General features: G+C 48.0%; 1 protein-coding gene across 3 annotated transcripts in view; it reads right to left on the reverse strand.

The window, feature by feature from the left end:
* Positions 1–24,149, reverse strand: part of TG (thyroglobulin) — a 232,277-nt gene extending 208,128 nt beyond the window's left edge. For all 3 annotated transcript variants that reach the window (XM_049854070.1, XM_049854071.1, XM_049854069.1), the window contains exons 1-11: positions 24,020–24,149; positions 22,693–22,801; positions 21,053–21,150; positions 19,293–19,496; positions 17,865–18,024; positions 12,515–12,621; positions 11,878–12,021; positions 11,515–11,700; positions 7,214–8,308; positions 5,525–6,112; positions 2,823–3,062 (exon numbers count right to left, since the gene is read on the reverse strand). In XM_049854070.1, the coding sequence (XP_049710027.1) occupies positions 2,823–3,062; positions 5,525–6,112; positions 7,214–8,308; positions 11,515–11,700; positions 11,878–12,021; positions 12,515–12,621; positions 17,865–18,024; positions 19,293–19,496; positions 21,053–21,150; positions 22,693–22,801; positions 24,020–24,086 (2,998 nt within the window). In that variant the 5' untranslated portion in view covers positions 24,087–24,149. The remainder of the gene's footprint in view (positions 1–2,822; positions 3,063–5,524; positions 6,113–7,213; positions 8,309–11,514; positions 11,701–11,877; positions 12,022–12,514; positions 12,622–17,864; positions 18,025–19,292; positions 19,497–21,052; positions 21,151–22,692; positions 22,802–24,019) is intronic.
* Between the last annotated feature and the right edge of the window lie 2,676 nt (positions 24,150–26,825).

Consider the following 26,825-nt stretch of genomic DNA (forward strand, 5'->3'; position numbering starts at 1 on the left):
CCTGGTTTTCACCACATTTCGCCACACTCATGCCTAGCAGAGATGTCCATTTACTTCCATGCCCCTGCCCCGTTTGCATGAGGCTCCCAGACATTGCCCCGATGCTCTGTTGGCTGAAGGCGCCTGGTGGCCCTCAGTCTCTCCTTGTCCTGCACCCTCAGTCCCTAGAGCCCCTGGGACCCAGAGGTCCACAATGCTGAGCTTCCTCTCCTCTGAATCAGCAGAGATGAGGGATTTTGGAGAAAGGAAGAACCCAGGCCCTGCTCTCCTGACTCTTCCTCTTTCCTCTACAGCCTCAGACATGCAAAATGAGAGCTTGTGGCTAGTTGGGGAACATTTCCTTAGCTCGACTTCTGAAGAAAATGCCATCATGCCACTCAATGATACACCTCTACGGCAGTGACAACTTCCTCTTCCTTCCTCTCAGATGTCCCTCCATCACCAAAGTGGTCACAACTGAAGGGCCATCAATCCCACTTCTCTCTTTCATGATACCAAACCCTGCCCATGAACAAAATTTAGAACAGATGGTTTCTTGCCAAAAGCAGAAGTCCCCAGGTCACTGAAGAACAGGGGAAGGAGGTTCCTGCACATGGGGTGAGAGCAGGGCCAGAGAGAAAGAAAGAGGGGAGGAAGGAAGCAACAAGGATAGTCTAACCCACACTTCCTGGGCTCTACTGTGTCCCACCACTCTCTCAGCTTGTGGTGGCTTGCATGCTGCTGTGACACTAGAATCTATGCCCATGGTATTTCAAATACCAGCATGGTTACCCACGGTAGAGAGGTTTCAGCAGAGCCTCCAGACTAACACAGACTGGGAAGAAAGGCCTGGAGCTCTACTTCTCAAACAGCCAATGGAAACCTTATGGATCACAACAGAACACTATCTGATTTGATTGCTATAGACACATCATCAGGAAGGATCAGTCACCGGAGGAGGACATCATGTTTGGTGAAGGAGAGGGCCAGCAAGGGCCCGGGAGATTCTCGGTGAGGTGGATTGGCACAATAGCCACAATGATGGACTCGAATACACTGACAATCGTGAGGATGATGCAGGACCGGGCAGCATTTCATTCTGATGTACATAAGGTTACCATGAGTCAGCATCGACTCTACGGCAGCCATCTGTTCTTTATCTATTCTGTCAGGCACTGTACCAGACAGTGAGGACATAAAGATGAATAAGACATGGTTCTTCGTCCTCCAAAAGAGACATTCAGTGAGGGAGAGAAGCAGAAAACAAATATGGCCCTTGGGAGTTTCTCTCATGGGGACAGGAGAACAAAGAGAATGGAGACTCCACCCAAGCCAGTGCAGACACCCCAGGAATGGGAGAGGCGGGAGCTTGGAGTGGATCCTATTTGATGTGGTACAGAAGTTTTCGGGAGGAGTTGTTTTAGACCAAAGCCAGAGAACTCCAGGCAGGGCATCTGAAGGGCAGTTCAGCAGTGAATGGAAGCTTGGGTATGGCTCAGAGACAGGGGAATCATTTGTCCCTGACAAGTAGGTATAAGGTCAGTGAGTGGGTCCTGGACACTCCCACCAGAGCAGGTGTGGGCACAGGAGAAAGAGCAGGGTCTGTAAACTGAGACAGACAGAGGCTCTGAGTGGTATGGCCCCAGGCACACAGGACCAGCCCGGTAGAGAAATAGAGCGTCTGAGAGCATGGGCTGGAGGGTGGGGGCCTGAAAACCCGGGGTGGGGGGAGGTTCACATCCAGCCTCCACTAGTTACTAACTGGGTGAACTTGGGCAAGTGACATACCCTAGGCTCAGTTTCCCCATGTGTGAGTAATCCCAGATGGTGACTGAAGCACAGTTCTCATGGAATTGTCGCAAGATCGAACGCCAGGACCTGGTAAACCACTTAGCTCAGCGAGGGCCCGGCCGAGGGTAATTTCCAGGTACTGCTGAGCTACTTCTATGGGCTCGAGAACTGTGGGCTCTCTGAGGTTGTTCCTCTGTCATATGAAGGAGATAATCTCTGCCATTTACAGTTACTCTCCAGATTCAAAGAGACGAGTGTATAAGGTTACCAAAACCCAATAAACACCAGTTCCTGCCCAGTTAATTCCAACTCATAGTGACTCCATATGTATCAGAGTAGAACTGTGCTCCATAGGGTGTTCAATGGCTGGTTTTTTGGAAGTAGATCACCAGGCCTTTCTTCTGAGGCATGTCAGAGTGAACTTGAACCTCCAACTTTTCAGTGAGCACCCAAGTGTGTGCTACCCAGGGGCTCCAAGAGCTCCTGAATCACTGAGGGTTTTTCTTCATCCCCTGTCATGGATGTCCCTGAATCCTTGGAAGCGGAGGGAGGCTTTGAGCCAGGCCATGAGGGTAGATGAGCATTTGGGGCCGGGGTCCCTCAGATCTTAACAAGAAAGTTTGGCTTCACGGTGGGCTGTGGGCATCATCTACCTGTGATACAAAGGCCAAGCGCTGCCTTCGTGCAGCTTTGCTGGGAGATTTGGGAGACTTGTAGGGAGGTGGGAAACCCTGATGGCATAGTGGGTAAGTGCTATGGCTGCTAAGCAAAAGGTCAGTAGTTCAAATCCACCAGGTGCTCCTTGGAAACCCTATGGGGCAGTTCTACTCTGTCCTATAGGGTCTCTATGAGTCGGAATCCACTAGATGGTGACAGGTTTGGTTTTGGTTGTTCAGGTGGGGAGGTGTGCTTCCTGCACAGGAGACAATCCTGGACGCCACTCCAGCTTTGACTGGCATCTCAAGACTCATCGCCTGGAGAAACCAAGGAGACTAATCCAACTTTTCGCTTCCCCAAAGACACGGAACAAGGCGCTGAAGTACAGTACTCACTGGACTGGGCCGCCAAGCGAAGGGCATAGTCACTTCCCCTCAGAAACTTCTCAGCGATTGTCTCCCGGGATGAGAAGGGCCCAGGAAGGGAGAGCTCCTCATTGGTCAGCCGGATTCCCTTGGCGGCTAGAAAGCTGTCTGCCAGAGGGAACTGAGAACTGTTGGAAGCCAAGACGATTTCCTCTGCTTCCTTAATGAACTGCAGGACACGAAGCTTCACTTCCTCACAGGGGCCAGGGCCTAAGGGAAGAACAATATTACAGGTGGATTCACTCACCCGGGATAGTCCCTGGGCCCGAGTGCATGCGTCCCCACAACTGTGAGACAATAGATTCTGCTCTTTAAAGTAAACCCGCTTGTGGGATTTTTCGTTATGGCACTAGGTAACCAAGACATCCGTCATCCCTGAACACCTGTATACATGGAGGCAGCCACTGGTCACTTCCATCACTTACTCTGTTGCATTAATCTCTATTGCCATTGAGTCTATTCTGACTCATAGCAACCCTATAGGACAGAGCAGAGCTGCTCCACAGGGTTTCCAAGGCTATAGTCTTTATGGGAGCAGGCTTCCACATCTTACGCCTATGGAAATGGTGGGTTCAAAGTGCCGACCTTTCAGTTAGCAGACAAGCACTTTAACCACTGTGCCACCAGTGGCCATATTAATCCTGCTATCATTTATTAAGTATTTTCTACATACCAAGGCTGACACCTTGTATTTATCACTTTACATAATTCTCACAACAATCCTTTGAGGTAGCTATTATAACTCAGGTTTCATAGGTGAAACTAAGATGCAGAGATTTCCCTCAGCTATCTCACACAGTAGTAGGGACAGAACCAGGATTCAAGCCAGCTAAGCTCGGTCCTCTAAGCCACTGCTTCGGAAACTGTAGGGTGTGTAAGGATAACAAGGGGATCCTGTGGAACTACAGATTTTGATTCAGCACTTTGGGCCCAAGAGTCTAAATTTCTGACAAGCTCCCAGGCGATGCTGGTGCAGCTAGGCCATGCTTCGAGTGTCGAGGCTCTGACCCAATGGTCACCAAACCCTCCTGATTGTACACCCCTGTCAACAAAAGGCTTTGAGTATGCAGCCCCAAAGTACGTGTATTTCTTTGTTTGTACATGTCCTACCATGGAAATACACTAGGTTCATTTTTTTCAGCTGTTCGAGCACCAACAACAGAAATAGGAATTTAAAAGGAAGAGACAGAATACTAGATACAGATAGAAGTTCTAATGTTTGCCCTCCAATGAATGGTTTTGTACACCCTGGTCACCTACTCTGCACAGCCTGTCATCATTCAGTGGGAGAGCCAACACTATCTGAAGCCTACTTCTAATGCTCTGCCCAGCATTCAGGCCAAGGTCACTGAGACTAGTCACTAAAGTGACTAAGGCCTTTTGGTATTACCAGCCAGGCTTCTTGAATTGTGTACAGAAGGACCAAATTCAGTCATAGAGCATCGAAATTTATGGGAGTGCCCCAGGGTACGAGACATGACCCTAAGGTATGGCTGTGATTCCACAGGTCTCACACAAAAAAAGGCTTATTATGTAATGGCCACGTGGGCATCGAGCTGGGGACTTTGAGGGTCAGTCCACTGCTAGAACCGGACGTGTTAACGGAGAATCCTACCAGTGTTAAATCTCCCAGCATTCAAACGCCCTGGGTACTTCTGTTCTTATCACATGTCGCTCAACATTCTAGAGATCCAGTTGCTGCCAAAACTTTGGCTAATGTCACAATAATATGAGTAATTAAACATTATCCAGAGACATTCAGACAACATTAAACACTGCTAAGAATGGGCCAAGGGGTTTCGGTGCCCACTGTGTAGCTGTGCTATAATGTACTGCTACTCAGAGGGGTAACAGTGTGCGATCCGTCTGGCTGTGCTGCCAAGCTGCTGCCATGACAACTTGGTAATCAGGTGTTTTCATCTAAGACACATAGAGTCAGTGTCCTTCCATGTAGCCACACATCTGTGTCTATGTGCCCCAAAGCTGAACTTACAGACCTCCTTGAGTGGCCCTCCAATGAGTCCCTTAATTCAACCCCTCAAGTCAATTAAAGGCACTTTGAAGGCAGGAGCACTTCCTGATGCCCCACACACAAAGCAGTGCCCTGTGCAAGCAGAAGAGCCCCCATGATACTCGCTGGTTAATGAAATGGTGTACCTAACTTGTGAAAACCCAAACCCCAACCCACTGCCATCGAGTTGATTCTGACAGAGTAGAACTGCCCCATAGGGTTTCCAAAGAAATCTGGTGGATTTGAACTGCTGACCTCTTGGTTAGCAGCCAAGCTCTTAACCACTTTGCAACAAGGGCTCCACCTAACCCATGAGAGATTTCTAAAGTATTAGCCGTAAGAGGGCAAAGGTCAGATCATAGTCACCTCTGTAGCCTTCATGGGGCTAAGATAATGCCTTGCACACACAGGATAGCTAATACAAATTCGAAGTGTTAATTTAAATAATTACATGAAAATTTCTAGAGTGAACCACGTTAACTTTGCCAACGCTTTGTAGACCTGGGGAAGTCACTTCCCCTCTAAGAACCTCAGTTTACTCACCCAGATAATGAAGGCATGCACCTGGCCAACCCTAAACTCAATTCCAGCTTTGACACTCCATACCATCCAGCCAGACATCCTCAAGAAAAAATTCCGTTCTGCACATAAGTTTACTCACATGCTGGAACCTTGCTTGGCTCAGCCTGAGTGCCTTCCAGTTCATGACCGGCCCCATCCACACACCAGCAGCTTCGAAGGTCAAAGTGTGCCAAAGGAGCACTGAAATCTGAGTAGGGCCCTGGGTACCGGCTGAGCTGGCCATTTAGGATCTGCCAAAAGAGGTAGGGCTCCAGAAGGATGTTCTCTCCAGGCTGGGTCAGGTTGCCTTCCAGGACTGCCTGTGGGACGTCTTGGAAAGCAGAGTATCTTGCCAGCCCTGGGAAGACATCTTGTTGGCCAGCCTCATACAGACTTTGGATAAAGAGGCGGAAGCTTTTGGAAGCCACTTCTCTATAGCTCATGATCCTCTTTAGCAACTCAGCAGGGGTCAGCTCCTGGCCACTGTTGTTCTGAGCTGCCCACCGTTGGTACCACTCAAAGGCCTGCTCGGGAGGCCCATCGCATTGTACGTGTCTCCATTGCCCATCAGCACTGCACTGTGGGATGTAGATGCTGGAGAGAGCAGGTGGTAGGCTGGAATTGGAGAGCAGGGCCTGCACTGTCCCCAGGAACGCTTGCTCTGCCTGTAACTGACAGAGCGTGGGGCCTGGGAGAAATGATGAGCAGGTGTGTCAGTTTAAGCTGTTTAAAAACCATTGCCATCAAACCAATTCCAACTCACAGTGGCCCTCTAGAACAGAGTAGAACTGCCCTGTAGGGTTTCCAAGGCCGTAATCTTTACAAATTCATATGACCCTATAGGCCAGAGTAGAACTTCCCCATAGGATTTCTAAGGCTGTAATCTTTACGGAAGCAGACTGCCACATCTTTCTCCTATGGAGCTGCTGGTGGATTCGAACCATTGGCCTTTTGGTTAGCAGCTGAGAGCTTTAACCACTGTGCCACTGGGGCTCCTCTTTAAGCAGTTTACCAAAAAAAATCCAAACTCATTGCCGTCAATTTGATTCTGACTCATAGTGACGCTATAGAACAGAGTAGAACTGCCTGGTAGGTTCTCAAAGGAGTGGCTGGTAGATTTGAACTGCCAACATTTTGGTTAGCAGCTGTAGCTCTTAACCACTGCACCACCAAGGCTAAGCAGTTTAGTAACCCCAGAAGACCGTGATGGAGCAACATAACTGTCCAAACTCCCTCTGAAACGTCACTCAGGCATAGAGGTGCCATGAAATTTAAATTTGTAAATCGTGTCTAGACAGACAGCACCCGCCACTAACTCGGCACCACTGAAAGTAGCTGGTGTCAGCACCGCAGAAGTGGAGGTGGCAAGTCCTGAAGGCCAGACAAATCTCTCTGTCACTCATTGGAATGGTCAACATCAGCCAGAATTTTTTTTGATATTTTTTAAATTAATCATCCGATTTGCCATTAGCTGAAGTTTGGGCTTTAGCCGTGAGTGGATTCTTCCTTCTATACTGCTTTGTGTCAGGAACTGAAGAGGGAATGGAGAGCCTATAGATTGAATGGAGTACCTGGTTGGCATAAATGGTTAAGGACTCAACTACTAGCCAAAAGGTTGGTGGTTCAAACCCACCTAGAGGCAACTTGGAAGACAGGTCTGTCGATCTGTTTCCAACCTTGGAAACTCTATGGAGTAATTCTACTCTGCACACATGGGGTCACCATGAGTTGGAATCAACTTGACAGCAACAAACAACAATAGCATAGGTTGAATATCCACTGGACTTACACTGTTTGAGTTCTCCTGTTATACTTCGAGTTCCAGGGATAGCCTGACCCTCAGCGTCCACACAGTAGCACTCTGAGTTGGAGCATTGGACAGGTAGGAAATGCCCCTCGCTGGTACAAGAAGGGACAAATAAGCTGGACCCAGCGGGCTGGCTACCCATGAGGCTTTGCATTTGTGCCCTTTGCTTTTCACACTCCGTGGGGCATCTGGGTTGTCCACCTCTAACTCTCGAGCCAAAAAGTTCTTTGCCCTGGGAATCCACACACCAGCACTCCCCGGCAGAGCACTGGACATTCTCGTAGCTCCCTTCTGCTGTGCATGATGGGACAAAAAGCTTTGTGGATGGCTGCTCACAGTCCTGGGAATTGAGCACCATTTCCACCACGTCCCCTAAATCCTGGGCTACATCCTCTGGCACGGAAATAGCATGCTGCAAGAAGAGAAGGAATTCTGGAAGTTCCAGGAAAGAAGCAAGGAAATTCAGAGCATTTTGGTTCTCCTGTAAGTTAATTTTGAAGCCAAAGCTGCCCACGAGTGGCAGATTCATAGCCTCCTCAGAGGCATTAGGGGTTTTCGTGGCAAGGTTTGCATCAGGTCCCACAGAGAACTGCTTGGCTACATCCATGAATCCCTCTCCCTTCTTGAAGCCTGGGAGGCCAAGTTGCTGGAAAAACTGACTGAAGTTAAACGTGCCTCTTGTTCCAAGGGCTCCAGACACGTTAAACTGGCCAACATTCACCAAAAATTTCCCTCCAAATAGGTTTTGCTGGAGTCGCTTGGGGTCCATGGTAAACCGAAGGGCAAGACGAGCCAGCTCTCTGGTGGGGAAAATTGCTCTGATGGCTTCTTTGAGAAGACTTTGTGAGGCGGGAAACTGTTTATCCTGCCCCTCTACCATGGGGCGGAGAAGGCCAGAGTCAACAAACAGCTCCCTGAACAGAGGTGGGCAGGATGAGGAGAATCTGGCCACTCTCTGAGAGGCCTGCCTTTCCTCAGGAGAAAAGAACAAATTGTGCTGGCTGAAGTGGCCAGAGGGCCCAAAGTAGAGTCTGGACAAGGCCTGCCGTCTTTCTGAGGTGCAGGATTTGTCCTCAGCTGTGTGGAGACAAAGCAAACGGGAGAAATGGTGTTAATGTCACAAGTGAACATGAGACTACCCCTCCGATCTTTCTTGTAGAAAGATGCCAAGAGTCTATCAAGAACACCTACATTTTGTGCCTCTATTCTTTCCTTTTCCTTTTTCCTGTCCCTCTGAGCCATATCTGTGACAGCCATTTTGGGGAGTAAATCTTCCAGCTGGCATGGCTACCTTTCTTTCACTTCCACTAGAGGTGGCCCCCTTCTAAATCAAGGGTCATAGACACTGAAAGCTTCCCCACTTTCTGAAAATCTGACCATTAAAAAAAACAAACAAACAGCTGCCAACTCATGGAAACCCCATGTGCTCCACTGGGTTTTCAATGGCTATGATCTTTTAAAAGGAGATTGCCAGGACTTTCTTCCAAGGGACCTCTCGGTGGACTCAAACCACCAAACTTTCATCTAGCAGTGGAGCACTTAACCGCTTGTAGCACCCAGGGACCACATTCACCAATAGGTTCCTAGATGTAATTAGTGAAACACTGTTTTCTAGAATTCTCTTCTTGGAAATCTTAATGGATTTTAAAGCTCTGTTGTTGTTTTGTGCTGTTGAGTCAATCCTGACTTATAATGACCCTAAAGGATGGAGTAGAACTGCCTGGTAGGGTTTCCTAGGCTGTAACCTTTACAGGAGCAGATCACTAGGTCTTTTCTCCCGCAGTGCAGCTAGTGGGTTCAAATTGCTGAACTATGAGTTAGCAGCCAAGCTCTTAACCATTGCACCACCATGGCTCTTTGTAGATTAACTAGTTTATAGTTAGTCTAGAGGTTTTAGAGGACCAGAACCATACTTTAAATACTATTAGTATTTCTCATAAAAATCAATAATGTCCACCCAGCAAACATCATTCTTCTAGGCTTCTTGACCTTTCCTTGAAATTGCTAGTTAAACAGTGATCAACTGAGCAAGTCCAGGCAGACACGCCTCGCTAACTGAAAATTCTAGATAATCACCATGAAAATAATAACAATAAAATCCAAACGCTAAGTAGCTGTCTCAGTCTCTTAGGTGGAAGTAAGGTAGCTCCATTTTTTCTCCATTAAATTGCAAATCTTAAGGAACCTTTTCAACCAGCCTCCCTCTACACTTTTTAAGTAATTCTTTCCTTTGTGTTCACATGGATGCCAAAAAGGGAGACAGCCAATTTCCCTTTGTAACCAGGCAACAGAAAAACTGGAACATGTGGTCTGGGTGGAGGGGAGAAGACTGGCAACATAAGAATACATAACACATAACACATCCCTCAGCAAGGCCATGGCTTCCTTTAATGGGTGTGATAGGAAGGTATGGAAGAAATAAAGTTCACTGCTTTGCTCATTCCCTTTCCAAATTAAGAGCATATTTCTTCCATCCATTTCTTATGTGGTGTTACCAAGTCAAAGGAATTCAGGCATTGCTTCCATGTGACATGTGTATTCACTGAAGTAGGACCGATACTACCAGAAAAAGAATATACGACCTCTCATTTGGAAGAACTATTGTTTTTAATTTGCAAAAGCAAAGTTCTTCATTTCCACCTAGAAACTGGAAGACACATTCTCTAGGTTTTAATAGAATTGATATTATCCTATTAAATCTGCGAGATGATTATAAACAGGTGGGACCTCAGCATTTTCTTTGTCTACATCTTAACACTTAGCAGACTGAATATTCCAAACACCATGCAGAGTATTCAAAAGATCAAGTTGGAGAAATCGAATGATTTAACAAGAATTATCGAGTGAACATTCATACATGTCTATTTTGGCACTATAAAAAGGTGTGCAGTTCACCTTCACTGTTTCAAATCTTGCTGACTCCACCCAGGTCAACTAAGTTAGCAGCGTGTGAGCGCTCTGAGATTCCTCCTTCATCGCTAACATCCTCCAGAATCTTACTGGCAGGATGGAACAGAGTCTTATTGGAATACCTGGTGACATTCCCCTGTCCACGCCCTTCTCCCCAACCCACTGTCTACTTTAGTGTGGTTCCCATCGTCTCTCTTCTGGACAATGCAGTGGCATTCTAATGGGTCCCATTTCCCCCAGACTAATGCTTCTTTGAATTATGGTGCTGGCAAAGAATATTGAATACACCACAGACTGCCTGAAGAACAAACAAATCTATCTTGGAAGAAGTACAGCCAGAATGCTCCTTAGAACCGAGGATGGAGAGACTTTGTTTTGCTTACTTTAGACATGTTATCAGGAGGGAACTATTCCTGGAGAAGGACATCATACCTGGTTAAGTAGAGGGTCAACAAAAAGAGAAAGACCCTGAATTGACACAGTAGCTGCAACAGTGAGCTCAAACGTAGCAATGATTGTGAGGATGGCACAGGACCAGACTGGGCAATGTTTCGTTCTGTAGTACATGGGGTCACTATGAGTTGGAACTGACTCGACAGCACCTAACAACAACAAGCTCTTTTCAATCTCTCCTCCAACATTCCAAGAGGATCTTTCTTACACACAAAACCCATCATGGCACTCTCTAGCATAATCTCTCAACATCCACACCTGCTCTCCAGGATGAAGCCCCCAAGCCTTTGTTTTGATGTGCAAGATCTCCATGTCTCACCCCTGCCTCTCCCCAGTCATAATTTTCAGAGCACCACCCACCATACTCCAACAACTTCTTTTTTTCTCTATTCTTCTTGCAGATTCAGAGTGACCATTAGCATACCAATGCATATAGTTTGTGTCTTTACCATTTTGCTCATCCTGCTCTAGAGGGAACACCTTCTCTTACTTTCCTCCTGCAGGAAATATCTTTATTTTAGATGACTCTGGTCTAGCGTCACCTCTTCCATGAAGCCTTCCTAAATGTCTCTTCCTCACACAGGCTCTAAGACAGAATTAAACCCTCCTGGCTTTAGTTGCCTGTACTCACTTTTCTCATAGCACCTGCAAACTCTCGTTCTCTTTTGTTTCACCTCCTCGTAGTATCCCTTGAGCTCCCTGAGGAAGCAACTATGTCTGACACAGGATGAGAAGCATGTTGGGAGTGAATGATGACAAACTGGGGTTTAATCATGTTGAGGTCGAAGGTCTGTCTATGGGGCACACTCAGGAGGCAGTTGAGTTAATGGGTTGGGAGTTCTGGAGAGGCTGGTCTGGAGAAATAGTTAAGGCAATATGACCTGACAAGACCCAAGAGGAAGTGCTTGAAAGGAACCCACCACAAGATGGCAGCCCCACTTGCCGCTGAGTCCCCTGGATCTCCTTTCCTTGGGCGTCCACACACCAGCATGGCCCTTCCCTTTGGCACTGCACTGGCTGGTAGTCCCCATTTCGGCTGCAGGTTGGAATGTAGGGGTGGCCAAAGCTGGTTGCTGTAAACTGCTCCACTTCACATTTTGTGGGGCCTATGATAAATCCGCGCAGTAAAGAAGACAGTGAGTAAACAACGCTTGATGAGTTTACAGCTGCATGCTATTAACATTCTTTAAAATCCCTTCACTCTCGTTGGAACAGCCACAGAGCCTGCAGTGACTTTAAGACCCAAGTGGTTTCCTTCTAGCAGAAACACGCTTACTACTTACATCGGAATCTGCCGGAGATGACTAATTGGACGGCTAGGAACCGTCTCTGCAATATCCGGTACAGGGTGGTTTCAGCAAAGGTAGAAGCCAGGTCCAGGCCAGCAAAAATGGTGTCGTAAATCTCATCCAGTAACAGCTCCAAACCTGAGCAGAGACAGCAGGTGTTTCGGGGCGGGGAGGGGGTGGTTCATTCCAAAAAGGAAGTCCTGACTTCTCTAGGCAAACAGTTACTACAAGGGACAGAGCCCTCGCCGGCGTCATTGTGCATCCTGTCTGCGTAATACTTTGTTTCCAAAGTCAGGGCTGCTTGGTATGACTGTGCAGGTTGTTCACAGCTCAAAAGGGCACTGCTGAGAGAGTGAGAGGAGACTGAAATCCACCCTGTGCTCCTCTCACCAAGCTCTGCAGCCCAGGAGGCACCATTTTCTCCTGTGCACAGAGGCACCATGTGGGCTGGCAGCAGTTGCCTTCAAAGTGCCACAGCTGAAAGCTTGCTAAGGCCATGTCCTCATCAACAATCGCAGCAGCCTGACGGGGAGCAGGCCAACATTGCTAATTCTGCTTTAGGAGTAGGCAGACTGGGGCTGTCACTCCTGGTGAACCCCACTTCCACCCAGCTGACCTCAGATGTGCTTACCCGTCTCAGCCAGTTCCCGCCCTTGACTGTCAGCACAGTGACAATACCCAGACACCTCGGGGAACCTGCTCTGGAAGGTCCTAAAGGTCACGAATGCGTCTGGAAATCTAAGAGAGAATTCAATTTATGGTCACCGCTTCACCACAGGCAAGTCACCACAGCTCTTCCTGTGGAAATAAAACACACAGCCACTTCCCCATCTGGGGCAAGGAATGTCTGCTTTTGTGTCTCATTCCATTTGCTCCATGCTTCCTGCAGGAAACAAATTTCTAAATTGGTTTTACCTGACAGGAGCTATGCTGGTCCTTGTAAAAACAAGGCTTGGTTTAGCTGTCACCGACTAATTAGCTGTTTTCTTCACTCATGGTATGTGAACAATTTATGCCCATGCGTATGTCTCGGGATCAGGCTGAAACAGATAATAAACTTCGTGCTAACTGGTTCCTTTAACAGAATATAACTCTAGAGACTGAAGGCCAAGTTTGCTTCATAAACATATGGTACATCTCATATGATCTCATTTGGGGAGATCAAATGACTTCAGGGTCCTGTAAAACTTTTCAAGAGCTTGAAAGGAAGCCAGATTCTACCCTAGGAAATCCTTAAGAAAGAAGGACATTTCACAGTTCCATGGTTGAAAAAGAACAAATTCTATACGACCTACTGCCTTTCCACGTACTGAAGGAAAGCACGTTTAAGTCCTGGCTGACATGGCAATTACTATAGCAGCTAATTGTCTGGGCTCCCCATCTTGGAAGTACTAGGAAGCTAAGGCGACGTAAAGCCATATTGAGTTCTTCTCACATGCAATGACGTAAGAATCAGAGAGAAATTTTTCAGCGGTATACACCATTGAAAAATTTGTTTTCAAGCTCTATGTATCTACTACATCAGTTCCAAGCAGAATGTGTTTCTAGCTGTGTCTGGAAATACATCCCAAAACAGTAAGTTAGCAGAAGCAGCAGCTATCTGCACAGATAGGCCTGTCGTTGTGTAGTCTCTTCTACCAAAATATCAAAAACAGCCTTGATGTCCAATGATAGGAATATTAAAAAGTAAATTGTAGACATGGCTTTTTAAAGCCACCAGCAAAATAGGTGTAGTTAGCAGTGACCTTCTTTAAGAGACAAAAGAACCTATCTCAAAGGGGCAAACACTATAGCAATGTTCAAGTGTAAAGCATCACCCAGCACGTTAGAACCCACAGCAGGTTGGGAAATGGGCTGCCTACAGGCTTCCGGCCTTCCTGTGGCCCCATGGAAGGAAGTCAACTGCCTACTCTACTTCCCTCCTTGGATTTCCAAGAACAATTCCCTCAGACTCAATATTCCAAAACCAAATTCATGCTCCTTCCTTTCCAAACTCATCCTCTACCATCCATCTAGAAACCACACGCAGGAGCCATCCTTGACCCTTCCTCTCCCTCACACTACATACCTAACCCTTCACCAGGTTCTGTGGATTCTACCTGCTAAACATGTCTCCAAGTCTGCCCCATCCCTCCACTGTCCTCTCCATCACCTAGCCTAATCCAAGCCAACATCATCTCTCAGCAGGACCAGTGCAGTGGCCTCCTAACTGACAGAGTCGCTTCCCAGCACCACTCTGCTCTTCTCCACTCCTACCTCCTCTCCCGTCAGCACCAGGTGTTGGCAAAGAACTCTGAACATATCGTGGACTACCAGAAGAACAAACAAAGCAGTCTTGGATGAAATGCAGCCAGGATGCTCCTTAGAAGTGAGGACGGTAAGACTTTAGCTCGCTTACCTTGGACACATCATAGGAAAGACCAGTCACTAGAAAAGGACATGGATGGTTCGTAGAAGGTCAGCTAAGATGCAGGAAACCCTCAGTGAGACAGGTTGACACAACAGCTACCACAACGGGCTCAGACATACCCAGGACCAGGAAGACGGCACCGGACCAGGCAATATTTCCTTCTATTACTCTCCAGGTCGCCATGAGTTGGAGGCAACTCGACAGCAGCGAGCAGCCACCAATTCACTCTTCGCAAAGTCCAGTTCTGAAGGTTGTTAAGATACACCCTACACCCACCTCAGGTTTATGAATTATTGATGCATTTGGCAGCCGTAGCTCTTAACCACTGTGCCACCAGGGCTCCACTGGGGACATAAAAAAAAAAAAAAAAATTTTTTTTTTTTTAAAGTCCTACTAAAAAGTATTCAGTGTTCATTACATTCAAATGTCACCGGTGTCCCGTGTTTTATCTGGTGGCCCTGTGTGCTGCTGGCGAGAGACCAAGCGCAGACTCTGCACGTGGGCTCCTCAGCCTCCACGGCTCCCACTGGAGTCCCTGGTTTGGGGCTGCCAGGTCTGTGTATCAGAAAATGCCTAACTGTATCTCGGCTTCCAGTAACCAGCCACCTGACCCTTCCCATGACCTTCCTAAATGAGAATTTTCTCTGAGACATTCTTACTTGCAAAGAAAGAAAGGATCCCATTTCAGGATGAATTGTTTTTGCTCATTTTAAACAATGAATGCATAGTCCAGAACCTTTGCATTTAACTTGACTGCCCCCTTGTGGAAGTAGCTGTAATTGTTCCTCGACAAGCCAATCACCAAGAAGTTCCAGCATGCATTCACCTTCTCAGCGAGCACTGCTTGTAGGCCTACTGTGTGCAAGCTCTGTGCTGTGAGCTGTAGGGGACCTGAGATTTGAGGCAGTGTGGGATACTAAGGAAGCCAGAGAGCTCTAGCACCCACCAGCACAGTCCATCTCACTGAATGTTTCCCTCATTTTTTCTGACCCTCTACTTTACCAAACCACCCTAATTATGCTGCCTAGGGTGAGTTCCTTAGGCTGTCTGTATTTCAGATTCCTCATTTGTATACTGGAAACCATAATTATCAAGTCACTTTTGTAAATATTAAAGAGGTAAAGCCAAAAACCCAAATAAACCCACTGCCATTGGATCGATTCAGAGTCATAGCAACCCCATAGTTTCCAAGGCTGTAAACCTCTACAGAAGCAGACTGCCACATCTTTCTCCCGCGGAGCTGCTGGTGAGTTCAAACCGCTGGCCTTTCGGTTAGCAGTCAAGTGCCTTAACCACTGCACCCCCAGGCTTCTAAAGTAGGTAAAAGGATGTAAAATTCCCTATAGATAGGAAGTACTCTGTTAAACTTGAACTGAGACATTCGTTTACATCCACGAGTACCAGGCCATTTGGAAATTCACTTGGGTGCATAGCCAGGCCATTCTCTAGACTCAGGGAGAAAAAAATCTAACCTCAGTTCTCTGAAACTGGGAGACATGAAAGTTCATTGTACCATAATTTGCAATTTTCACAATGTTTGGGGAGATGAGGTCTCATCAGATCTTCACTACGATCTGATGAGCAGGGCATTGTCCTCCATTTTACGGATGGGGAAACTGAGGCTCAAAGACGGTGGGTAAGTCACCCAGGTCACTGTGCCAAGCATGGCAGCAACAGAATGAGGATGACAGAGGCGAATGCTGTAGGGCCAAGCAGGTCAGACAAACGGGAGGAACAGGCAGGAGGATGAAGGACACCCTGGGAACCAGACACAGATGTAGGGGGTGTGCTCCATCCAAAAACGGCAGAGGCTGAAGTCCAGCTTCCCGATGCTGTGGAGAAGGTATATAGCTCCCGCCCTTGCTCTAAGGATCTCAGAATTTTTGTATATTAGGTTGAACATATGAAATTGCTGATATTCAACTATTTTTGACCTACGAACATGGAAATTCCACAGTGTTCAACTTAATCAATAATCCCAGTTTTTAAAATATGATGCAGCTTAAACCGACCAGGTCCATGGGATAGGTCCTGCTCACAGGCTGCTAGTCTGGGACCCCTCCCGACATCAGCCAGGAGAATTTCCTCTCACATAGGAAAAGACTCTGGTTGTTTTGGAAGCCAGCCACACAAAAACTCAGGTCATCCCAGAGAACTCACATCAGTCTTCATTATTTATTCTTACTCCGAGCCTTTCAGTTATACCTCAGGTCTGGGTGTGTCCTTTAAAATAGTCAAGTTAGCCATTTAAATAACTAGAAGCTACCTGGTTGTTTGGTTGAGTGCTATGACTCATCTCTCTCTTTATATTTATTATTTCAAACTTTTAAATTATTTAAAAGTATACATAACTTACAAAATAGATAAATATGATTTTCCTTGCAGAATTTCCACTTTTCTGCAAATTCCTTGCGTTGTTGACAGCTGGGCAACATATCTAATAATATGCTTTTCTATTTTACCCAACTTCTGCGGTTGTCTGCACCAGATGTATTATTTAATACATCTAGTCTACCGTTATTTCCCCAAACAAAAGTCTGCCATACATGTGTCTTAGAGTCAAATACTGCTTGAGCTCTTTTTGATTCAATGAATAAATCTCTGTCATTCGAAAATATATATGTATATAAGATCCTACCTACACTTTGTAGAAGCAACCATTGCCGTCGAGTCAGCTCGAACTCACGGCAACCCCCATGTGTGTCAGAGCAGACCTGTCCTCTGTAAGGTTTTCAATGCTTGATTTTTCAGAAGTAGGATGGCAGGCCTTTCTTCCAAGGCACCTCTGAGTGGACTCAAACCTCCAACCCCTGGTTAGCAGCTGAGCACATTAACCATTCGCACCCCCCAGGGACTACTTTTCTGCTTATCTCCCTGCCCCCACTCCTGCTTCTCCATAGGCCCTGCGATCCAAGGTAGCTGTGCCTCCTTTATATACAAGTATGTGATGATCTGATTACATTTGTGTCCATACTGGAATAACTGAGTGCTGTGACTGCGACAAATGAGCTACACAAACATACACAAAGGGTTTTGCTTGCTTGTTCTTTTATAAACAAATAGAATCCTATCATATTATCTGTGTCTTGCACTTTGTACCATGTCACCATAATATATTGTGGAATTCCCTCAAGTCAACTGCTCTACCTCTAACGTGTTCTTTAAACAGCCATATAAATATTTATGGTGGATACTTACGTATTCAGCCATCCACCTTTTGAAAATCGGTCATTCGTTCCCAGTTTTTTGCCACAGTGAACACTAATAGAGCAGACATGCTGGTACATACGTCTCCTCTGTCTGCCGCTCTTATTTCCACGGGATCGCTGGGTCAGGTGTACACAGGTGTTTAATTTTGATAGCAGTTGCCAGGCTGCTCTGTTAAAGGTGCTGTGGCACTTCTGACGGCCACCAGCAGCCTAGGTGAGTAGGGGTCTCTTCCTTCTTCAGAGGCCACGTGTCTCACACGTTGAAGCCCCCAGCGCCCAAGTGAGCAGGGGCTTTGGCAGGAGACATGAAGGAGGAGGGCCCAGCGATGGGCAAACCCCAGAGGCTGACCGGCTCCCCTTACCTGTTGTAGCTCTGGACCAGATCAAAAATCATCATGTCTGTGGTGTTGACAAACTTGCACTGGACGGGCATGAACTCTCCTTCTGGGGTGCACTGGGGGGGCGACTTGTCCCCCACCCCATGGAGGATGCGACGGTTTCTTATCTCACAGCTCCTTGGACCTAAACGTTTTCAAGGAAGAAGTCTTAAATTCTTATGTAGGAGTGAGTACATGTTCTGCAGTCAAGATGTGTAGCCAAGATGTGTACACGCACACACACCTGTGACAGGTGAAGACCCAGACGATCGCTGAGTCTGCAGTGGGAGACTTGCAAATGCCCATTGAAATCCTACTTACACTTCTGACGATCAGCTAATGAATATTGGCTATCTACCATATGGAAATATAAGAAGTAATAACGCCATTCAAAACGTTCTCATTTTCAAACAATTTGGCAGTTCCTTAAAAAGTTAAATATAGAAGTACCATGTTGTTATGTCATTAGGTGCCATCGAGTCAGTTCAGACTCATAGCAACTCTATGCACAACAAAACAAAACACCGCCTGGCCCTGCGCCATCCTCACAATCGTTGCTATGCTTGAGCCCATTGTTGCAGCCACTGTGTCAACCCATCTCATTGAGGGTCTTCCTCTTTTTCCTGGACCCTCTGCTTTACTGAGCATGATGTCCTTCTCCAGGGACTGATCCTCCCTGACAACATGTCCAAAGTATGTGAGACGAGGTCTCGCCATCCCTGCTTCTCAGGAGAATTCTGGCTATGCTGGTCGTACTTCCTCCAAGATACAGCAGTAACATATGACCCAGCAATTCCATCCCTAGCTATATACCTGAGAGACTTGAAAGCAGGGACTCAAACAGATACATTTGAACATTGTTCATTGTAACAACATTATTCACAACAGTCAATGGTGAAACAATCCAAGTGTCCATCAACAGACAAATGGATAAACAAATTGTGGTACATCCATTCAATACATGAACCTTGAAAACTTTATACTGAGGGAGGTCAGTCAGACACAAAGGGACAAATATTGTATGTTGCCACTTACGTGAAACCTCTGGGATACGCAAATGCATAGAGAAACCATTTATTAGTGGTTACCAGGGCTGGGGGAGGGGGGATGGAGAGTCATTGCTGAAGGGGTTCTGAGTTTCTGTTCGGGGTGATGAAAAACTTTTGGAAATAGATAGAGGTGATGGTTTTACAACATGGTGAATATAATCAATGCCACTGAATTGTACATTGAAGAAAGGTTAAAATGGAAAAATTTTTGTTATATATATTTTACCACAATAAAATTATTTTTTAAGAGCTTTTGGTTTCTCTGTTGAGGGCCAGATGCTCTGCCTTTTGTGAGGGGATCCTGGAAGCTCCAGCTTTTGCGCAGCTGCCCTCCCCTCGGGGCGTGGAGCCCTGCGACACTCACAGCGTGCTGGCCTGCCCCGCTGCCGGGTCCCGTACACCTCCGTGCCTTCCACGTCCACACACCAGCACTGCAGCCGCCACACGTCACACTGGACAGGCGTGTAGCCCCCCGAGTCTTGACACTGGGGCAGGTAGGAGGTGGCCGTGCTGTTAATGTAGCCGCTCACCAAGAGTTGCTGTCTCTGCAGCTGACAGAAGGACAGACCTAGGTGCAAAGAGAAGCGTTGGAGGGAAACTTCAAGGGATCTCAGTGCCCCGAGAATTCATGATCACAGCTGAGAGAAATAACCTGCCCGAGGTCCCAGAGAGAGCTGGGGCCGGCAGGGGACCAGTGCAGACTGTCCAGCTTCTAAGCCAGCCTTACTTCCAGCTCCCGTGTGGACGCAGTCAGAGCAGGCACGTCTCAGAAGTGCTGCTTCGTCGACCCGGCACCCTCGGCACCCTGAGCCACAGCCGTGCACAGGGGGACAAGAATGGAGCCCATGTGTGCGGGTGCACTGGGCTTTTCTGAACTGGAGTTACTCCGCATGTTTGTACGGGGTGGGTATAACCCTGTACTGCTCTGGGCCTCACTTTCCTTATCTGTGAAGTTGAAATAAAATTGTCTTCTGCCAGGTGTATGAAGATTCGTGATATTAACAATCATGGCTGCTTATTGAATCCCTGTTTGCCGAGTATTGTCGAACCTTCCCTTCCAAAAAAAAAAAAAGTAAAAAAACACCAAATCCATTGCCATTAAGTCAGTTCTGACTCATGGAGAGCCGACGTGTTAGAGCAGAGCTGAGACCCACAGGGTTTTCTTGGCTGTAATCTTTATGGGAGCAGATCACCAGGCCTTTCTTCTGTGGCACTGCTGGGTAGGTTTGATTGGCAACTGATCACAAACCGTTTGTGCCACCCAGGGACCCTGGTCTTCTACCCACTGCTGTCGAGTCAATTCCTACTCACAGCGATCCTATATGGGTGGTCTCCTACACGTGCTTAAACCCTCATAACACCCCCAGATGCCAGATCTCATCCTCATGATACAGATGAGGAACTGTACTTGAGAGAGCGTGTGTGATGTGCCAAGTTCATTCATCTGGAGGGTGTGTGATGTGCCAAGTTCATTCATCTGGAGGGTGTGTGATGTGCCAAGTTCATTCATCTGGAGGGTGTGTGGAGCCAGCCCGACCCCAGGCCAGCCATGCTGGTCACATAGATCTGGCTTTGTGTCCAGGCCACAGCTTTTAGCCATTAAACGATAGGTTTTGTTTTTAGATCCAGTCTTGCCATTGTCAGGTGATCGGCTTAAATTGACCTGTGTTTCAGGACTAACTGTGACATGCTTTAAGGGGGGGCTGTGTTTTTTTGACTACTTGAGGGAATAATATTTTAACTGGACAGTTTTCAACCAAACCACCTCTGGCCACAGGTGAGAAAATGTTGTGTTTGCAGGACTGCTTGCTAGTTTCTGGGACAGTGAGGCTTTCTCACTACCAGGCACAGTGCTTGGCCCATGGAAGGACTCAATAGCTATTTGCTGAACAAACGAATTGTTTGTCCTGTTTGATTTTCAGAGCGGTCCTGTGGGAATCAGGGCCCTGTGGGCAGGGAAGAGTCTCCTTCAAAGAGGAGGAGCCAGCCAGAGGGAGCATTGCCTGGTTATAAGCCCCCAGCCCAGCACTCCTCCCTGGAAATGGCCTTCCCTTGCAAGGTCCCTCCTGTCCCATCTTATGCCCCCACGCCTCCCCCACCCCCATCACCCCTGTCCACACTTACAAGACGCTGGCCGCCCAGGCTGCCTGCTGCCTGGCACCTCCCTGCCGTCAGCACCCACACACCAACAGGCCCGGCCGTCCTTCCTGCACTGAACAGTCCTGAGGGCGGAAGACACACTAGGTGAGACACCGTTACCTGCTCCCCAGCCACAAGCTGGGTCCGACCTGTGTCATCGTCTTCTGTTCCACTCTTTCAAGCTCTAATTCATTTCACTTAGGGAGGAGAGAGAGATCCACGCAGGGAGGGATGGTGATCTGTGAGAGGAAAACACCACTTCCCCTGCCTTGGCGCACCAGGCGGACGTTGGCTCCGGGGCCGATGGATGTGCAAGAGCCCTTGTGTTTGGGGGGCTGTGGAGGGAAAGGCGGTGCCCTCATCCATGCACTAGGGGTGGTGGGTGGTAGAAGGCTTCCAGAGGTCAGGGCCCAGGGGAGAACTGGGCCTTGGTTACTCAGGGAGCATGTGGGTAGGGTGAGGTCAGCATGGAGGCTGGGGGTTAAATGGGACCCTGAGAATGGTCAGGAGTTATACTGGGGGGGAAGGAAAGGGGGAGGAATAAGCAGGAAAAAGATGTTCCAGGTAAAGAGAGCAAAAGCCCCCTGAGGAATCGTGGGGCAAGTTTGAAACTGAAAGTGGCTGGAACCCCAGAGGTGCAGCCCATTTAGAGACCATTGCCGAACTGCCCCATAGAGTTTCCAAGGAGCACCTGGTGGATTTGAACTGCTGACCTTTTGAACTCAACCACTAAGCCACCAGGGTTTCCAAGAAAGGTGCAGAGAGGTATATAAATAAGGCTGGCAAAGGCGCAAGATCACCTTAACTCCTTCCTTGCCACTCCATAATTCCCCGAAACCCACACAAGGCCTGGGCTGGAAGTATTGCTTTGCACTTGGGAGTATGTAAGGCTTTTGTGAGGCACAGGACGAGTGCCGATAAGATGGTGTAGGAGTTCGGAAAGCACCGTTTCCCAGAGTTCAGTCACCAGTCAATGAATCCCTTGTTAATACATGGAGTCCCCTGGTGCCACGTGGGACATGTAAATTGCAAGGACATCACAAGAATTCTTGGCTATCCCACGGGGGCATGGCTTAGGTTGTCACCCCACTCTACAAAGATGGTGCTCCAGGACCCAAGTTTGCTTTAGGGCAGCAGGAAAACCCCTTTTAAAGGGGGCTCGTCCATCCAGGAGGGGGCAATAGAGTGGCCCAGAGTGGGGAACTGGGCTGGGCAGAGGCCACCACCAACCTAAAATCAGTGACCTCCACTTCCATCCACCTGTGTCTTTTTAAGAGGACACCAGGAGGACAAGGCCTGAAGTATAACTCATTTTCTTGCCCCACTCCCTTTTTTAAAGGAATTACGGTAAAAGCTTTGGCAGGGAAAGAAGGGCTGTCATCTGTCCAGGCTAGTAAGAACCTGGGGTTGGGGGGCTCGCTCCCAGATGTACCAGTTGCTCCATTCCAGTGCTGGTCAGCCTTGGAGATTAAGAGGCAATCACCCTTCAAATGACAGCGGTACCTTCCTTCCAAACAATAGCGACCCCCCACATCGTGTAACCAGTGAGGGAGTGGGGGCAGGAATGAGATGCTCTTTAAGGGCCTGCGGACCCTGAGCCCCCACAGCTCTGGAGGGAGCCTTACCGGAAGCTGCCATCTTCAGAGCACTGGGGGACATAATCCTCTCGCTTCAGGAAAGCCCGTTCCCTCTGCAGCTCGCATGGACGGAGGGGCTGCATGTCCGCCTGGTATTCTGCAAGGAGGCAGTTGGTCAGAGAAGAAGCTAGGCTGGGTTTTTGCCATCACAGGGTTAGTTGCTCCTTAAGCTCAGATGCTATTCTGTTATTTGTTTTTTCTTGCTAGCGTTGTCATTCATCATTAACTATTTCATTTCAACTTACAGTTTTGCACCCATTCTATTTTTCCAAGTGTGTACATTAGCGTATTTCGTCTTCAAAACTACTGAGAGGTGATATCTCCATTTTAGCCCTGAGGCACTAAGACCCAGTCAGTGGAAGTCACCCACCCAGGGACACACAGATGGGAAGTGAAGGATTCAAAGCAAGCCCTCTGACTCCAAGACTCCATGTTCTCCCAGGCTGCTGTTGGGTTAGTTTCCCCAGGTTGGGGAAGTAGTTTTGCATTTATCAAGGCTCTCCCCATAGACAAAGCCTCCATCTGGCATGGAAACCAAACCAAAACCCACTGCCATCGAGTCAATTCTGACTCATAGCAACGCTATAGGACAGAGCAGAACTGCCCCATAGAGTTTCCAAGGAATGCCTGGTGGATTGGAACTGCTGACCTCTTGGTTAGCAGCCGTAGTACTTAACCACTGAGCCACCAGGGTTTCACAGAACACGGATATAATTCATTAGTAACTCAGGTGGCTCTTATTTCCCATTGAGAACGTGCATAACTTGCACAACCTTACTCAGAAATCGCAATCACTTGCTTTTTTTTCCAATGAGGAAACCAAGGTTTGGAACTTTGCCCAAAGTCACAGGGCTTCTAAGGGGCTGAGCCAGGGCTAGAACTTAGATCCTTATTTACTCCACAAGTACATTTATTTTTCTGCCACGGCTGGCTACCTCTCAAATACCTCACATGGCTGAGCCCAGCCTTGGGGTAGGTAAGGAGAGAAAAAAAACAAGCTTTGCTAAAAGGGCAGTCGTTGGGGGAGGAGGATAGGGTGAATAGAATAGAATAGAATTAGGAAGATCTAGTTTCCCATCTCAGTTCCATCAACCACTAGTCCTATGACCTAGGCAATTCAATTCACCTCTCTGAACTTCTGTCTCTTCTTCTGAAAAGGAAAAAAGCAAATCACTGACCTCCAAGCATTGTGGGGATAAAATGAGGTCACAAATGTTCAAAGGGCCTGGGACAGAGCCCAGCAGGATATAGGAGACCCATGCCTGAGCCCTCCCTCCCCAGCATCCCTTCGCATGGCCTGGGGCTCAGAACTCACCAAAGATGTTGGCCCACACTGAGCTGGCAGAGCCCAGCAGACCGAAGATCCACAGGACCAGGGCCATTTTTCTGGCCCCCTCTGGAATGAAGGGGTAGAAGCCACTGCCCACGGGGAGTCCTCTGGTCAGGGAGCCTTTATAAGTCTGCTGCTGGCAAGGACTCTCCCTCCAGGGCTCTCAGGAATGCGGGGGCCCTCTGTTTTCTTTGTTGGTCATGAGAAGCACTCTCCACCTGAGTCCACCCCCTCTGAGGACACTCATGCAACCAGTGGGGCAAAAGAACCTTGACCAGGCTATGGGCAGCAGGCCCGGGCAGGGTCGCTTGGAAAATCATCTTCATGGGTGAAAGTAAAAGCTCTGTGGCCTTGTGGGCAATGGGCTCAGATCCACTACAGGGGGGCGGCGGGGGGGGAGCAATCCATTCCTTCATTTGTTCCTTCCTCCCTCCTCCCTCCCTTTCTTCTTTCTTTTCTTTTTCCCTGGTCGCGCAGCGGTTAAGAGCTCGGCTCCTAACTTAAAGGTTGGCAGTTCGAATCTATGGGACAGTACAACTCTGTCCTATAGGATTGCTATGAGTCAGAATCCACTCCATAGCAATGGATTTGTTTGTTTTCCTCCTTTTCTCCCTCCCTCCCTCCCTCCCCTTCTTCTTCCCTTCTTTCATCCTTCCCTCCCTCTTTTCCTTTCCTCTCCCCTCCCTGACTCCTTTCCTTCCTTCCTTCTTTGATTTCCCCCTTCCCTCCTTCCTTGCCTCCCTCCCTGCCTCCCTCCTTTCTCTTTCCCTTGCTCCCCTCTTTCAGGGTGCTCCTGGCAGCCAGCACAAGGGCTCTGTAGAATAGGGAAGATGTTCAGGATGTCTAGGAAACCCCTGAGCCCATGCCCCCAGCCTCCAGAGCCACTCAACCCATTGCTGTCCAGCCGATTCCGACTCATAGCAACTCTACAGGACAGAGTAGAACTGCCCCAGAGAGTTTCCAAAGAGTGCCTGGTGGATTTGAACTGCCAACCTTTTGGTTAGCAGCGGTAGCACTTAACCACTATGCTACCAGGGTTTCCAGAGCTGCTACCACTCATTCTAAGTTAGACTCCCCATGCCCCCACGGTACTCCTGGCTGTCAGCTCACTGAGCTTTATGTTCCTTACACTTCTTATCACAACGTACCATTATCTCGCTTAATCACTGACTTCACTGTCTCTACCGCATTAGAATATGGGCTCCAAGAGCAGCACAGAAACTTTTGTCCGAGTCCCCTCTGTGCCCCTGGGTCCTAGAACAGCGCCTGGAACATGAACAGCCTGGAATAAACATCGCTGAGTGAATGAATGAATGGTATAGTAGTTAAGAGCATAGACTCTGGATGCAGATTGCCTCCATCAAATCCTGGCCCTCAATAAACATCAGCTAGCCATGTGAACTTGACAAGACATTTAACCTCTTGTTCCTGTCACCTCACTTGTTAAAAGGGGGCCATTACAGACCCTATATCATAGGAGTGCTGTGAATATTAGAAGAGTTAAAACATGTAAATTGCTTAAAACAGTGTTTGCAGCACAGGAGGGATCCATTGTTGGCTACTATCATTATTACTACGTTCATGATACAAACTGTGGAATGTGAAGCTCAACAGACATTTTACCAGACAGTGCGGGGCCAGAGACTCTGCCCTGAGCATCTCCTGGGGTACCTCTTAAGCCCAGGTACCACGCCTCTGTCTCTCTGTCTCTTTCTTCTCTCTCTTTATCTCTATCTTCATCTCTCTCTCTCCCTTTGTCTCTTTCTCAATCTTTGTCTGCTCCAGGGATATTTCAAACTCAGCATGTCCCACACTGAACTCTCAACACTTCTTCCAACAGTGTACTCCCGATGCCTTTGCTATCTCTGTGCTCCCAAACCCAAGTGACATCCTAACATCTTCCCCTCACATCTAATCAGCTCCAAATCCTACTAGGTTGCTCCTCGTCCACATTTCGCCCCTCCTCTCCACCCTTACCTCTCCCCCACCCCCTCCTTCCTTCAGGTCCTTCCTGCTTCTTGGCTAGCTGGCCAGAATCCGTTGCCATCTAGTAGGTTCCGACTCATGACAAACCTATAGGACAGAGTAAAACTGTCCCATAGGCTTCCAAGGTGCAATCTTTACTGAAGTAGACTGCCCCATCTTTCTCCTGCAGAGCAGCTGGTGGGTTCAAACCACTGACCTTTTGGTTAGCATCTGAAAACCACCTCCTAACTGGCCTCTCCACCCCATCCCTAATCCTTACTGATGCTTCCTCTCCAAGTGAGGAGCACAGCCCTGTAAAATCCATCATGCAGTAAGGATGGACACGCACTCCACAGGCCGTCAGGAGGAGGGGTCTTGGGGAGTCTTGGGGGGGTGATGGAATGGAAAGGGGAAACTACAAACGAGAGCTACATGTCAGGCAAAGGTGATTTGGGGAGATGGTGTCGGCATCTACTGGAAAAGGAAACACAAGAGGAAGAGCTTCCCCGCCCCCCGTCCCCTTTCACCCCAGCTGCCCAGGCCAAGCTACATCCATGCTGTGGAGGGCCAGTAGCATCCTTTCACTACAACTATATAATAAGCATGGGGCTCTCGTGCCACAGTGGTTAAAAGCTCGGCTGCTAACCAAAAGGTCAGCAGTTTGAATCCACCAGCTGCTCCTTGGAAACACTATGAAGCAGTTCTACTCTGTCTTATAAGGTTGCTGTGAGCCTGAACCAACTTGACGGCAATGGGTTTGGTTTTGTTGTTATGTAGTAAGCACAGGGTCAAGCAGCCCCGTGCTGTTTCTCTATTTCCATGTATT

The sequence above is a fragment of the Elephas maximus genome, chromosome 15, assembly GCF_024166365.1.
Source record: "Elephas maximus indicus isolate mEleMax1 chromosome 15, mEleMax1 primary haplotype, whole genome shotgun sequence".
Classification (NCBI taxonomy): domain Eukaryota; kingdom Metazoa; phylum Chordata; class Mammalia; order Proboscidea; family Elephantidae; genus Elephas; species Elephas maximus.